Raw genomic sequence first — 12,762 nt, forward strand, 5'->3', positions numbered from 1 at the left:
TATATGTAACTTGCTGTCAAGTCATTTATTCTAGGGAATTAGCTAAGATTTCCTAGCTTTAGATTGGACTGTCATGCTGTTCAAAGTGGCTTACTTTGAACTGACATATTGTCGGATATTTCTTGATATGCACAGGTGACAGGATGGCATGTGATGTTAGCCACTTATTTTTAATGTGTGGGTTATATTTTACTCCCAAAGCAAAATTCTGCAGCATTTCTGGAGTACCACCTGAGAATTGTTGTATACCATGTCGAAGAAGCGCAAATGGGATGATGATTATGTTCGTTACTGGTTTACTTGCACAACGGAAGTTGATGGAACTCAACGCCCACAATGTGTTTTATGTAATTCATTATTTTCAAATGCTGATCTCAGACCATCAAAACTGTCTGACCATTTTAATAGACATCATGGTGGTATAGCTGGGCATGATATCAGTAGCCTGAAGCACATGCCAGCACCATCTCATCAGAGTAAAACCATGAAAGCGCTTGGAGTTGCATCTCAAGAGGATGCCTTATTGCAAGCCTCATATCAGTTTGCATATTTATGTGCCAAGGAAAAGAATCCTCATACAATAGCTGAAAAATTAGTGAGACCTTGTGCATTGGAAATAGCACAAATAGTTTTGGGACCAGATGCACAAAAGAAGCTTCAGCAGGTTCCCTTATCACATGATGTGATCCATTCTAGAATAGATGAAATGAGCCAGGATATTTTACAACAAGTTCTAGAAGATATCAAAGCCAGTCCTCTTAAAGTGGGTATTCAGCTTGCTGAGACAATTGACATGGATGATTGCAGTCAGCTAATGGCATTTGTAAGATATGTAAAAGAAAAAGAGATAATAGAAGAATTCCTGTTCTGTGAATCACTCCATTTAACCATGAAAGGAATAGATGTGTTCAGTCTTTTCAGAGACTTCTTTTTGAAACACAAAATGGCACTTGATGTATGTGGCTCCATTTGTACTGATGGTGCCTCCTCTATGCTAGGAGAAAATTCAGAATTTGTTGCCTATGTGAAGAAAGAGGTACCTCATATCGTGATTACACATTGTATGTTGAATCCTCATGCACTTGTCACAAAGACATTGCCAACAAAACTGAAAGATGCCCTGTTTACTGTGGTGAGGGTAATAAATTTCGTCAAAGGACAAGCTCCAAATCATCGCCTCTTTCAGGCTTTTTTTGAAGAAATTGGTATAGAGTACAGTGTCCTCCTTTTCCATACTGAAATGAGGTGGCTTTCCCGAGGCCAAATACTTACTCATATTTTTGAAATGTATGAAGAAATAAATCAGTTTCTTCACCACCAAAACAGTAATTTAGTCGATGGCTTTGAAAATAAAGAGTTTAAAATTCACTTAGCATACCTCGCAGATTTATTCAAACACCTAAATGAACTTAGCGCATCTATGCAAAGGACTGGGATGAACACAGTATCAGCTAGAGAGAAGGTATCTGCTTTTGTTAGGAAGTTTCCATTTTGGCTAAAGCAAATTGAGAAGAGAAATTTTACCAACTTTCCTTTTCTTGAAGAAATACTTATTTCAGATAATGAAGGAACATGCATTGCAACTGAAATAACACTACATCTGCAGCAATTGAGCAACTTCTTTCATGGATATTTTTCTGTTGGAGATCTTGATGAAGCAAGTAAGTGGATATTGGATCCATTTCTTTTTAATTTGGATTTTGTTGACGATGGTTACTTAGTGAAAAATGATCTTGCTGAATTACGAGCTAGTGGCCAAATCCTAATGGAATTTGAGACAATGAAGCTTGAAGATTTCTGGTGTGCTCAGTTCACAGTGTTTCCAAACCTGTCAAGGACAGCTCTAGAAACCCTTGTGCCGTTTGCAACTACATACCTTTGTGAGTTGGGATTTTCATCACTTTTACATTTTAAAACAAAATCTAGAAGCTGCTCTAATGTGAGTGATGACATTCGTGTGGCTATTTCAAAAAAGGTTCCTCGTTTTTCAGACATCATTGAACAAAAGATACAGCTACAGCAGAAGTCACTGTAAGCTGATATACTTTTATGTATAATTATTAATATATTCTTAATGCCATTGTAAGAATTAAACTGTAAATATCACTCTTTTGTATTTATAATGTACCAAATCCTAAGTGGGAAAAATTAAACAACTTCAACTTTCAATGAGGCAAGTGAAGATGTTTGAGAATAAGAGAAGCTAACACAAACAGCAGAAAAGATTAAATACCATTGCCTAGGAGCTCTGGTAGCATAGTGGCTAAAGCACTTGACTGCTAACCAGAAGGCTGGCGGTTCAAACCCACCAGCCACTCCTCGGAAGGAAGGTTGGGCAATCCTACTTCCGTAGTGATACTGCCTTGGAAACCCAAGGAGGGGTCACTATGAGTCGGGGCGACTCGACGGCACACAACAACAACAACAGTTGATACATAGAATTTTTCTAATTCTGAGTATCTATTTAACCTTTTGACATGATATGGAAAGAAGACTCCAAACCACCAGAATATCCAGCTAAATGGTACAGTTAATCAATCTGCTTCCATTAAGATTAAGCCATGAAAACCCCATGAAGCAGTTCCACTCTGTAACACACGGGGTCACCATGAGATGGAATCAACTAAATGGCAACAACTCTTTTTTTAATGTTCTCTTTGGAATTAGTCTCACAATGTCCATTTCCCTAGCCCCCATAATCTAAATACTGTGATATTAAAAAACATACTGATAATCTATTAGTCACTCTTTGTCTTCTTTTAATTTAGGATTTTAATGCATCAAGGCTGCTGAAAAGAAGATTCCAGAGCCTTTCTCTAGACATTCTGATTTAGCAGGTCTGGGATAAGGTCAAGGATCTTCATTCTTAACAAGCATTGCAAATATTTCCAATGGATTCTTTGGTCCTGTACCTCATCTTACTTTTCCTACACTTACTTGTGCTTTACCCAGTTTCTTCACTTATTTCATATCTTATGCTGTCTTAGTTACCTAGTGCTGCTGTAACATAAATACCACAAGTAGATGGCTTTAATAAACAAATTTATTTTCTCGGTTTTGAAAGCTAGAAGTCTGAATTCAGGGTGCAGGTTTTAGGGGAAGGCTTTTTCCCTCTTTCAACTCTGGGGAAAGATCCTTGTTTCTTTGAGCTTGTTTCCTAGTTCCTTACAGATCTCCATGTAGCTTGGCATCAGTCTTCTCCCATGTCTGGTTTCTTCACTTGTTTCTTTAATCTCTTTTTATATCTCAAAAGAGATTGACTCAAGAACACACTACCCTAATCCTACTTCATTAACATACCAAAGACAACCCATTCCCAAATGAGATTATAACCATAAGGGAAGAACATGCTCGGCATTTCTCAAGCTGAAAGAACTGAGGAAAAAATGTAAGCCTCTAGTTGCAATATTGAAAGATTCTATGGGCAAAATATTGAATGATGCAGGAAGCATCAAAAGAAGATGGAAGGAATACACAGAACCACTGTACCAAAAAGAACTGGTCAATGTTCAACCATTTCAGGAGGTGCCATGTGATCAAGAACCAATGGTACTGAAGGAAGAAGTCCAAGCTGCACTGAAGGAATTGGTGAAGAACAAGGCTCCAGGAATTGACAGAATACCCATTGAGATGTTTCAACAAACGAATGCCTGCTGGAGGCACTCACTCAGTTATGCCAAGAGATTTGTAAGACAGCTGCCTGGCCAACTGACTGGAAGAGGTCTTTGTACCTATTCCAAAGAGAGGTGATCCCACAGAATGTGAAAATTATCAAATAATATCATTAATATCACATGCGAGTGAAATCTTACTGAAGATAATTCAAAAATGGTTGCAGCATTATATTGACAGAGAACTTCCAGAGGTGCAGGCTGGATTCAGAAGAGGACGTGTGTGGTAGTTCAGTTTGTGTGTCAACTTAGCTGGGCCTGGTTGAGTGGCTGGGCAGCTGGTGGTAGTTATTCTCCATGATGAGACTGGCAATCAGCTCCATGGTGGGATCTACCACAAGCACATCCCTTTGGGATGTGGTCTGCTTCCTATATATAAGAAGAAGCCTTGGGAATGGTCTCTAGTTTATGGCACACTTGGACCCTGCATGTAGCCGTGCTCAGCAGCCTGCTTTGCTCTGCTGACCTTGGGACTTATAATGGACTTAAGTTAATGGCCTGCCATGTAGTTTGGTAACATCAGGACTGTGCCTTTGTGCTTGTCAACCTTGGGGCTTCTCAGCCTCCACAGCCAGCAGCTGTCTGAGTGAAGAAACACCTCTAGCTCCAGTGGGCCAGGAGCAGGAGGCAGAGCTGGACTCAAGGTTGAAGGGCTTTCACCGAGCCCCTAGAGCCTGGCACTTTGAACTTGGACTCAAAGCCTCCAAATTGTAAGAATAAACTCCTGTTTGTTAAGGCCATCTAATTTGTGGTATATTTCTTCTCAGAGTGGCCCTAGGTAACCACAACAACGTGGAACAAGGGATATCATTGCTGATGTCAAATGGATCTTGGCTCAAAGCAAAGAATACCAGAAAGATGTTTACTTGTGTTTTACTGACTGTGCAAAAACATTTGATTGTGTGGGTCATAGCAAATTGTGGATAACATTGAGAAGAATGGGAGTTCCAGAACACTTAATTGTACTCATGAGGAACTTGTACATAGACGAGGAAGCTGTTCGAGCAGAACGTAGGGAATCAAGAAGGGAGTGTGTCAGGGTTGTATCCTTTCACCGTACTTATTCAATCTATATGCTAAACAGATAATCCAAGAAGCTGGACTATATGAAGAAGAATGTGGCATCAGGATTGGAGGAACAATCATTAACAACCAGTGATACTCTGACAACACAACTTTGCTTGCTGAAAGTGAGGATGACTTGAAGTACTTACTGATGAAGATCGAAGACTACAGTCTGCAGTATGAATTACATCTCAATATAAAGAAAACAAAAATTCCCACAACTGGACCTGTAAGCAGCATCATGATGAGTGGAGAAAAGATTGACGTTGTCAAAGACTTCACATTGCTTGGTTCTACAATCGACACCAGTGGAGGCAGCAGTCAGGACATCAGACGATGTATGTCACTGGGCAGGTCAGCTGCAAAGGACCTCTTTCAAGTGCTGAGGAGCAAAGATGTCTCCTTGAGGACTAAGGTGCACCTGACACAAGTCATGATATTTTCAATCACCTAATATGCATGTGAGAGCTGGACAATGAATAAAGAAAACTGAAGAAGAATTGATGCTTTTGAGTTGTGGTGCTGGCAAAAAGTGCTGAAAGTACCATGGACTGCTAAAAGAATTAACAGACCTGTCCTGGAGGAAGTGCAACCAGAATGCTTCTTGGAAGTGAGAATGACCAGACTTCGTCTCACCTACTTTGGTCATGTTGTCAGAAAGGACCATTCCCTGGAGAAGGATGTCATGCTTGGTAAGGTGGAGGGTCAATGAAGGAGGGGAAGGCCCTCAATGAGATGTATTGACACAGTGGCTGCAGCCATGGGCTCAAGTATAGCAGGGATCGCGGAGCTGGTGTGGGACCCGGCAGTGTTTTGTTCTGCTGTGCATAGGGTTACTATGAGTCAGAGATGACTCAATGGCACCTAACCAACAGGTAAAATGGCACCATCCTCTAGACCTTCTTGTCATTTGTCTTTTAAACCCATCTTTTCCAGCCCTCTGAGTGCCCATCAAACCATTAGTAACTACTCTTGGATACTACAGTCAGTGGTAAATTACCTAGTAAGCAAAATAACTGTGGACTTGTGCTTACTTACTAATCTGTAGTGAACAATTTCACATGAATGTGGTAATCCAATACTGATTACAGTGTAGATCTATACTTCCAGATATTGCTTAGTTCAGACATAGTAGACAACTAAATATAGTTCACAAAATTCCCTAGGAATTTTTCCCTTCATTTCAGAGACATATCTGATTGGGGTTGTAATGCTGTAGTAGTTTTTCAACAATAGGTTAGTCCTGAGCATTCTGAGCAGGATAAACTATAACTCAGACCTAAATTTCTTCTCAGTCAGCTGGTCATAGGGAACTCCCTATGCAGCTAAAATTATGGATTAAAAAAAAAAAAAAAAGGAAGTCTTGCAGCAGGAGTAGGTATCAAAGGAGTTGAGCTACCACCTATTCAGGCAACTTATTTGTACTTCCCGTACCTGCGTGATGTCTATCTTTCAATTACCATTTTTACCTGATGATAGATTTCTGCTGCACACTCTCTAATTTATAGCTTTATGGTTGGATAGCACCAAGTCTCGTGGTTAGTTGTTCGGTCTTAGCAGGGCCTAATAACAAGAAGGAGCTATTTCTCAAAAGGAGAGTACACCTACTCACTTAACAACTATCTCATTATCTGACATTTTGCATTTATGACAATAATGAAAAATCTACTATCTGACTATTTTGCACATTAACAAAATGGTGGGTGTTGCAGCAATGTCTGTGAAGCATCCTTTCCCTCAAGTTGGGTCTTGAGTGGTCTCTGAGAAGCTGGGCCACACTGCCCATGCCCTCTATTCCCTCTTGCCTGTGGAGGTATCATGCCCAGCTGCCATGCAGGGCCAGGTGCCTCAGTGGCCACAGCCTCCATTCTGCGTTCCTAGCTCCTATGCAACCTTGAATGCCAAGAGATATTGGGGAGGGTGTTTGGAAGAAATGCATATGAGTTTAATGACATCTCAAAGTGAGCTGAACTAGACCTGGAGCCTTCAGCTTGGTGAGGCTGGATGCATAGTCAGACTCCCAGTGCCCTCACAGGAAGACCTGAGCCTCAGCAGCTCCATGAGGGAAGCTCTGACCAAACACAGGAAGAAGTCACACAGTACAACTTTCTGCACCTTTGTTTCCTCCAAGCCTCATTCTATGCAAATGAATAATCCATAACTGGACTCGTCACAGTGATGAGCACATCAGTAAATCTTAGCTGTTATTTCTGTGATCATTTTTTCTAAATTTAGAAGAAATCAGACAAATGGATGGTCTGAAAACAAAACAAAAAAAAAATCCCCCATTTTCACACAATGCTGATTTTTTCATAATAATCTGATCTTTGCGATTTGTCTTGGTTCTCTAGTGCTGCTATAACAGAAATACCACAAATGGATGACTTTAACAAACAGGAATTTATTCTTACAATTTAGGAGGTTAGAAGTCCAAATTCAGAGTGCCAGTTCTAGGGACTGGGTGAAGGCACCTCAATGTTGGACTTCAGCTCTGCCTCTATTCCAGGCCCACTGGGGCTGGAGGCATGTCTTTACTTAGGCAGATGCTGACTGCTGAGGCTGATGAACCCAAGGTAAACAGGTAAAATGGCACCATCTGAAGATCAACAAGCAACATTGCAGGCCACTGGTTCAAGTCCAGGAACTGGAGATGAAGACTCAGCCTGTTGTTGTTATTTGCCGTCGAGTTGGACCCAACTCATAGCGACCCCTCCTTGGGTTTCCGAGGCAGTATCACTATGGAAGTAGATAGCCCCATCTTCCTTCCAAGGAGTGGCTGGTGGGTTTGAACCACCAGCCTTCTGGTTAGCAGTCAAGTGCCTTAGGCATTCCACTACCAGAGCTCCTGAAGACTCAGCCTAATGCAGTCCAGATGTACCAGAAAGCTAGAGACTTTTCCCAAAGTTTCTCCATATATACTGGAAGCAGGCCACACTCTGAAGGCAACTCCCCTTTCATTGATTAATGTCTCACAGCAGGTTCCCCAGGGAGTTGATTATACCACAACCAGTCTCGTCATGGGGAATAACTACATCCAGCTGCCCAGCCACTCAAAATCACAGTTCAGTCAAGCTGGCAAACAACCTTAACTTAACTTAGCCCTACATGTCTCACCCACTTAATTTATGATGGATGCATTAAAAACTATAAAACTTAACATGTATAAAGAAATAAAGTCCTGGAACATGCTACAACATGGATAAATAAACCAAAAAGCTAGAGACTTTTTTAACCATGTGGATATTTATTGATTTATTGGTGTTATCATTCACACATGTTCATTCACAGGTGCCCAATGTTATGATTTATAAAGATACTGATAATAAAAGGCAATAGTAATGAACACTAAAATAAAATGACATATTCAACTTATGTCAACTGTTTTATGATGGGGTCATTGAACAGATCCCCATTGTAAGTTGGCAACTACCTGTACCTAAAAATTTAACAATAATTCCCTGATACTCAATCATATTCAACATTTCACAACATGAACATTTTGAAGAATGTGCCACATCCTGAATTCATTGTTTCCTTGAATGTCATTTAACTAGCTCTTCTACTCCTTATTACTTTCTTCTAATTGCTGATTAGTTCTGAAGACTTGATTCTGGTTAAAAAACTCTTAAGGTGTCATATTAATAGGCACATACTGTCAGATTGTTGCACCTTTTGTAATGCTAAATTTGCTCACTGCTTAACAAGGTGACCACGAAATCTCTCCATTATAAAGACTTTTTTCCCTTCGAACTTTTCTAAGAGTTTGTTTTTAATATATAATGCATGCGTATGGTAAATTGAACAATGCAGTGAAAGCTATGCCTTCCATCTTATTTCCAAGTTCCATAGTTCCCCTCCCCAGAGACAACAATTGTTATCAAGTTATATCTTTTAAGAGATGCTTACACATGGGTAAGTATATGTGCATGTGAACGTTTTTACACAAATGGTAACACTAGATACACTTTTGTATGCTTTAAGAGTTTTGGAGGGGTTTTATTTTTGTGATAAAAATATAGATAATAAAACATTTGCCATTTCTACAATCTTTACAGGAGCTCTGGTGGCATAGTGCCTAAGACACTTTACATGTATAATTCTGTGACATTAATTACATTCATTGTGTTCAACCATCACCATTAACCATTACCAACATTTTCTATCACCCTTAACAGATCAGTGTCCTCTAAGCGTTGTGTCTTCCTTCTCTCACCCACCCACCCACTCCTGGTAAGCATTAGTAAACATTGATCTCTATACACTTGCCTGTTCTAGATATTTCAGGTAAGTGGAATCATACAATATTTGTCCTTTTATGATTGACTTATTTCATTCAGCATAATGTTTTTAAAATTTATCCATGTTGTAGCATGTTTCAGGACTTCATTTCTCTGTACATGTTAAGATTTTTAATTTTTTAATGCATCCACCATAAATTAAGTGGGTGAGACATGTAGGGCTAAGTGTCTTATGGGGTTTATTTAAAACGAATCTGTAGAAGCCTTGAAATATAAGATGTAGAGAAATCAGTCTCCTACTTCACAACAGTTAACAATAAAGTCCTTCCATTTATACAGTTTAATAATGTCTCATTTCCTCAATCTTAGATTTCTACTTTTCTTCCCAGCCAAAAGACCCCCTTTATTTTTCATATTCTAATCCAAAATTATGCTGGTAAAATGTGGCAAAGTCTCAGTTTCTAGATTCATTCACTGGCTGCTTGTTTAAAGCAAGTTAAGCTTGATTCTATAAAGCAGAAGCCTCTACAACGCAATGCAATGCCGTTGAGTCAGATCCAACTCATAGCCACCCCTTCCTTGGGTATCCCAGGCAGTATCACTACAGAAGTAGATTGCCCAACTTTTTTTCCAAGTAGTGGCTGGTGGGTTTGAACCGCCAGCCCTCTGGTTAGCAGTCAAATGCCTTAGACACTATGCCACCAGAGCTCCTTAACAGGGCATTTCCCCCAAATCAAAGTCTGTACATTTCTAATCCACACTCTGAGTGGAGAAACCTCATCAAGAGCTTTTTGCATCAGATTCCAAAGTGAAGTCTCTCCAGCTGAGGCCCTTTAAGTTACATCTGGAAACCAGTTGGACTTTTCTGAGTAATTTCCTATTGAATATAAGTAGTGTCTATTTTGGTCTGATTTCATTTGTGTTTGGACTTAGCTGGCTCAGGGCTTTAACTCTCCTGAAACCTTAGGCTAAACAGGCCACTCATAAATTCCTGGTTCTTCTTTTCCTTCCCCTGAAACCTACTTTTGAAGTCTTCTGCTCAGCTAAATATGGTCTACTAGAAAGAACTTATGATTGGAGCCAAAATCTGAGTTTTCATCCCAACTCTGCCCCTCACTCTTACTGTGTGTAATAGGGAAACACTTGTCCCAAATTTGGAAGTTGGAACAAGTTGCTATTTAAAAAAAAAAAAAAAATTTTTTTTTTTTTTAGAAAGTACATAAATAGAAAGTAAGGAGGGTATTATTAACTCTTTAACCTCTGCCATAACATCAGATTCCAGCTCATCTATAGAGTTAAAAAAGCATTTTCAAAAACTGCAACATAGCATGTGCTTTACATTTTATTTGTTCAGCAAGGGGGCAGGAGTAGAGAGAGGAAGGTGTTGAACTGATAATGCATTTCCATGATTTTAAAATTCAAATAGTTCCAAAAGATGTACAGTGAAAATGAACTCTCCCTCTCACCACTGTGTTCCTATTACCCTAACCAGAGACAATTTCTTGCCTTCTATTAATAGATTATGCCCATATAAGCATGTGTGTATGTTATAGGTTGAATTGTATCCCCCAAAATTTGTAAATCCTAATGTCTATGCCTGAGGTTATAATCCCATTTGAGAAAGAATTGTCTTTGTTATGTTAATGAAGATGAATTAGCATAAAGTGTATCTTGAGTCAATCTCTTACAAAATATAGAAGAAGCAGATTAAATAGACCAAGAAAGGGGAAGAAAGCAGTTAAACCACATGGAGATCTCAAAGGAACCAGTAGTAAACAGAAGCTGAAGAGACAAAGAGCTAACAGAGAAAGCCTTCTGCAGCCAGCATCCTGAATTTGGACTTCAAGTCTCCTAAACTATGAGAAAATTTGTTTGTTAAAGCCATCAACTTGTGATACTTCTGTTACAGCAGCACTAGATAATGCCAGCAGTACATTTATCTCTTTTTTAACTCGAATGGTAACAAACTATACACACTGTTCTGCTCCATGTTTTTCTCACTTAACAATAAATCTTGGAGAAGATTTCATAATAGTACATAGAATTCTGCTTCTATGTATATATAATAATTTATTCAATCAGTCTTTGATTGATAGGTATTTAGATTATGTCCAGTTTCTTATTAGTTCGAAGTCTTAATGAATACCCCTATCCTTACTTCCAGGTAAATCCATGAAAATAGAACTCCTAGGCCAGATTATAAATTGTGTATATGGTCAGCAATTGCAACCCCCTCAAAAAAGGCTCTCAGATCCCATCTTATTTAGCCATGCTTATAAGAACTGCAAGCTGTTTTCCTTCTCCCTCCCTGTCACGTATCTCCCTTCTCCCTCCATCTGGTGTTAACCACCTTTGCTATAACATCTTAACTTATTCTTAGCATAGTTTTAAGCAGTAAAGCTTGCTAACTGGCAGGGTCTTATCAGAGCACACACAGGTGGTGGTCCAAGGCCCCCCCCCCCCCATCAGGAGCCAGTGCCACTTAGTCTGAAGCAAGTCACATAGCCCTGTCCTCAATTCCTCAAAGTCAGGTATAAATATCCCTGCAAAGTGGGAGGGCGGTTAGTGGTCATCTTGGATCCACTGTGGCCTGCCACCGCTTGATGCTGAATTGCTAGCAACGTTTGTAAGCCTACTTTCTTTTATCTTCTGTCTTTTAAATTCTTTCTCTCCTGATTCTCTTTGTTTCTGTTCTGAATAAATATTCATGTCTCTGCCCATGCCTCTGGGAAAGTTTTTTGGACTGCCATTACCTATTCCGGAGAAAGTTTTAACATTCTTAGATAATTCCTATGACATTGTGTAATTTTAAATTTATATATATATATTGCCAAATCTGCAAGTTCATTACATTTTCCTTATGGTTGAACTGTCATCTTTTGTCATTCTAAGTGACATACTATACACAACAGCCAACATTCACTTCATCATTATGGTCTTTTAACTGAGGTCATTTTGATCTTTTCCCTCAAATGACCTTGTGCCAGTGAGTACAGCAGCCCAGCTTGGTGGTTTAAAAGTCTGTGGAATGGCAGCAAATCCTCTGTATGAAGAGCTGTCTCTTCAGTGCTGCAACATCAGTGAGACCACATTTGGAATTACCTCATTCTGGAGAACTTCACAGCCCCAAAGCCCCTTGTTGAAAGTATGCATCTGACAATTTGGGTTGTATCCATGAAATGTTTGGAATAATTTAGCAATAGTTTTTAAATGTTATTTTGCACAAAAATTGGAGAAAAGGAAAAAAAGGGAAAGAGGAAGGCCAGAATAGCTTACATGTTAATAAAGGACATAAGTCTAAAAGGTCTTAGACTTTTTTTGCCTTGGCTTCATAACTAATTAGGAGCTCTGGTAGCATAATACCTATGGCACTTGAATGCTAACCAGAAGGCTGGTGGTTCAAACCCACCAGCCACTTCTCAGAAGGAAGATGGGACAATCTACTTCTGTAGTGATACCGCCTCGGAAACCCAAGGAGGGGTCACTATGAGTTGGGTCCGACTTGACGGCACATAACAACAACAACATCACAACTAATTACCAAGTCACTGAGTATCTTTGGGCCTCTCTGCTCTCATGTGTAAAATGAGACCCATGAGCCAAATCATTTCTTAGGACCTCTCCCTCCTTGATATTCTGAAGATTTAGATGCAGTGTAGGTCAGGGGGTGTGTTAAATGGGATTCTCTAGAGAAGCAAAACCAGTAAAGCTTACAGAGAGAGAAAGAGAAATTTATCTTAGGAAAACAGCTACACACTTATGTTGTTGTTGTTGTGTTGTTAGGTACC

At 39.5% G+C, this 12,762-nt stretch overlaps 1 protein-coding gene across 1 annotated transcript; it reads left to right on the forward strand.

Moving 5' to 3' along the window:
* Positions 1-250: 250 nt before the first annotated feature.
* ZBED8 (zinc finger BED-type containing 8) lies at positions 251-2,035 on the forward strand. Its single transcript, XM_007949910.2, has one exon. The coding sequence runs from the start codon at positions 251-253 to the stop codon at positions 2,033-2,035; it is 1,785 nt and encodes a 594-aa protein (XP_007948101.1).
* The last annotated feature ends 10,727 nt before the right edge of the window (positions 2,036-12,762 follow it).

The sequence above is a fragment of the Orycteropus afer genome, unplaced genomic scaffold, assembly GCF_000298275.1.
Source record: "Orycteropus afer afer isolate SDZICR_OR568_19922 unplaced genomic scaffold, OryAfe1.0 scaffold00257, whole genome shotgun sequence".
NCBI classification, from domain to species: Eukaryota; Metazoa; Chordata; class Mammalia; order Tubulidentata; family Orycteropodidae; genus Orycteropus; species Orycteropus afer.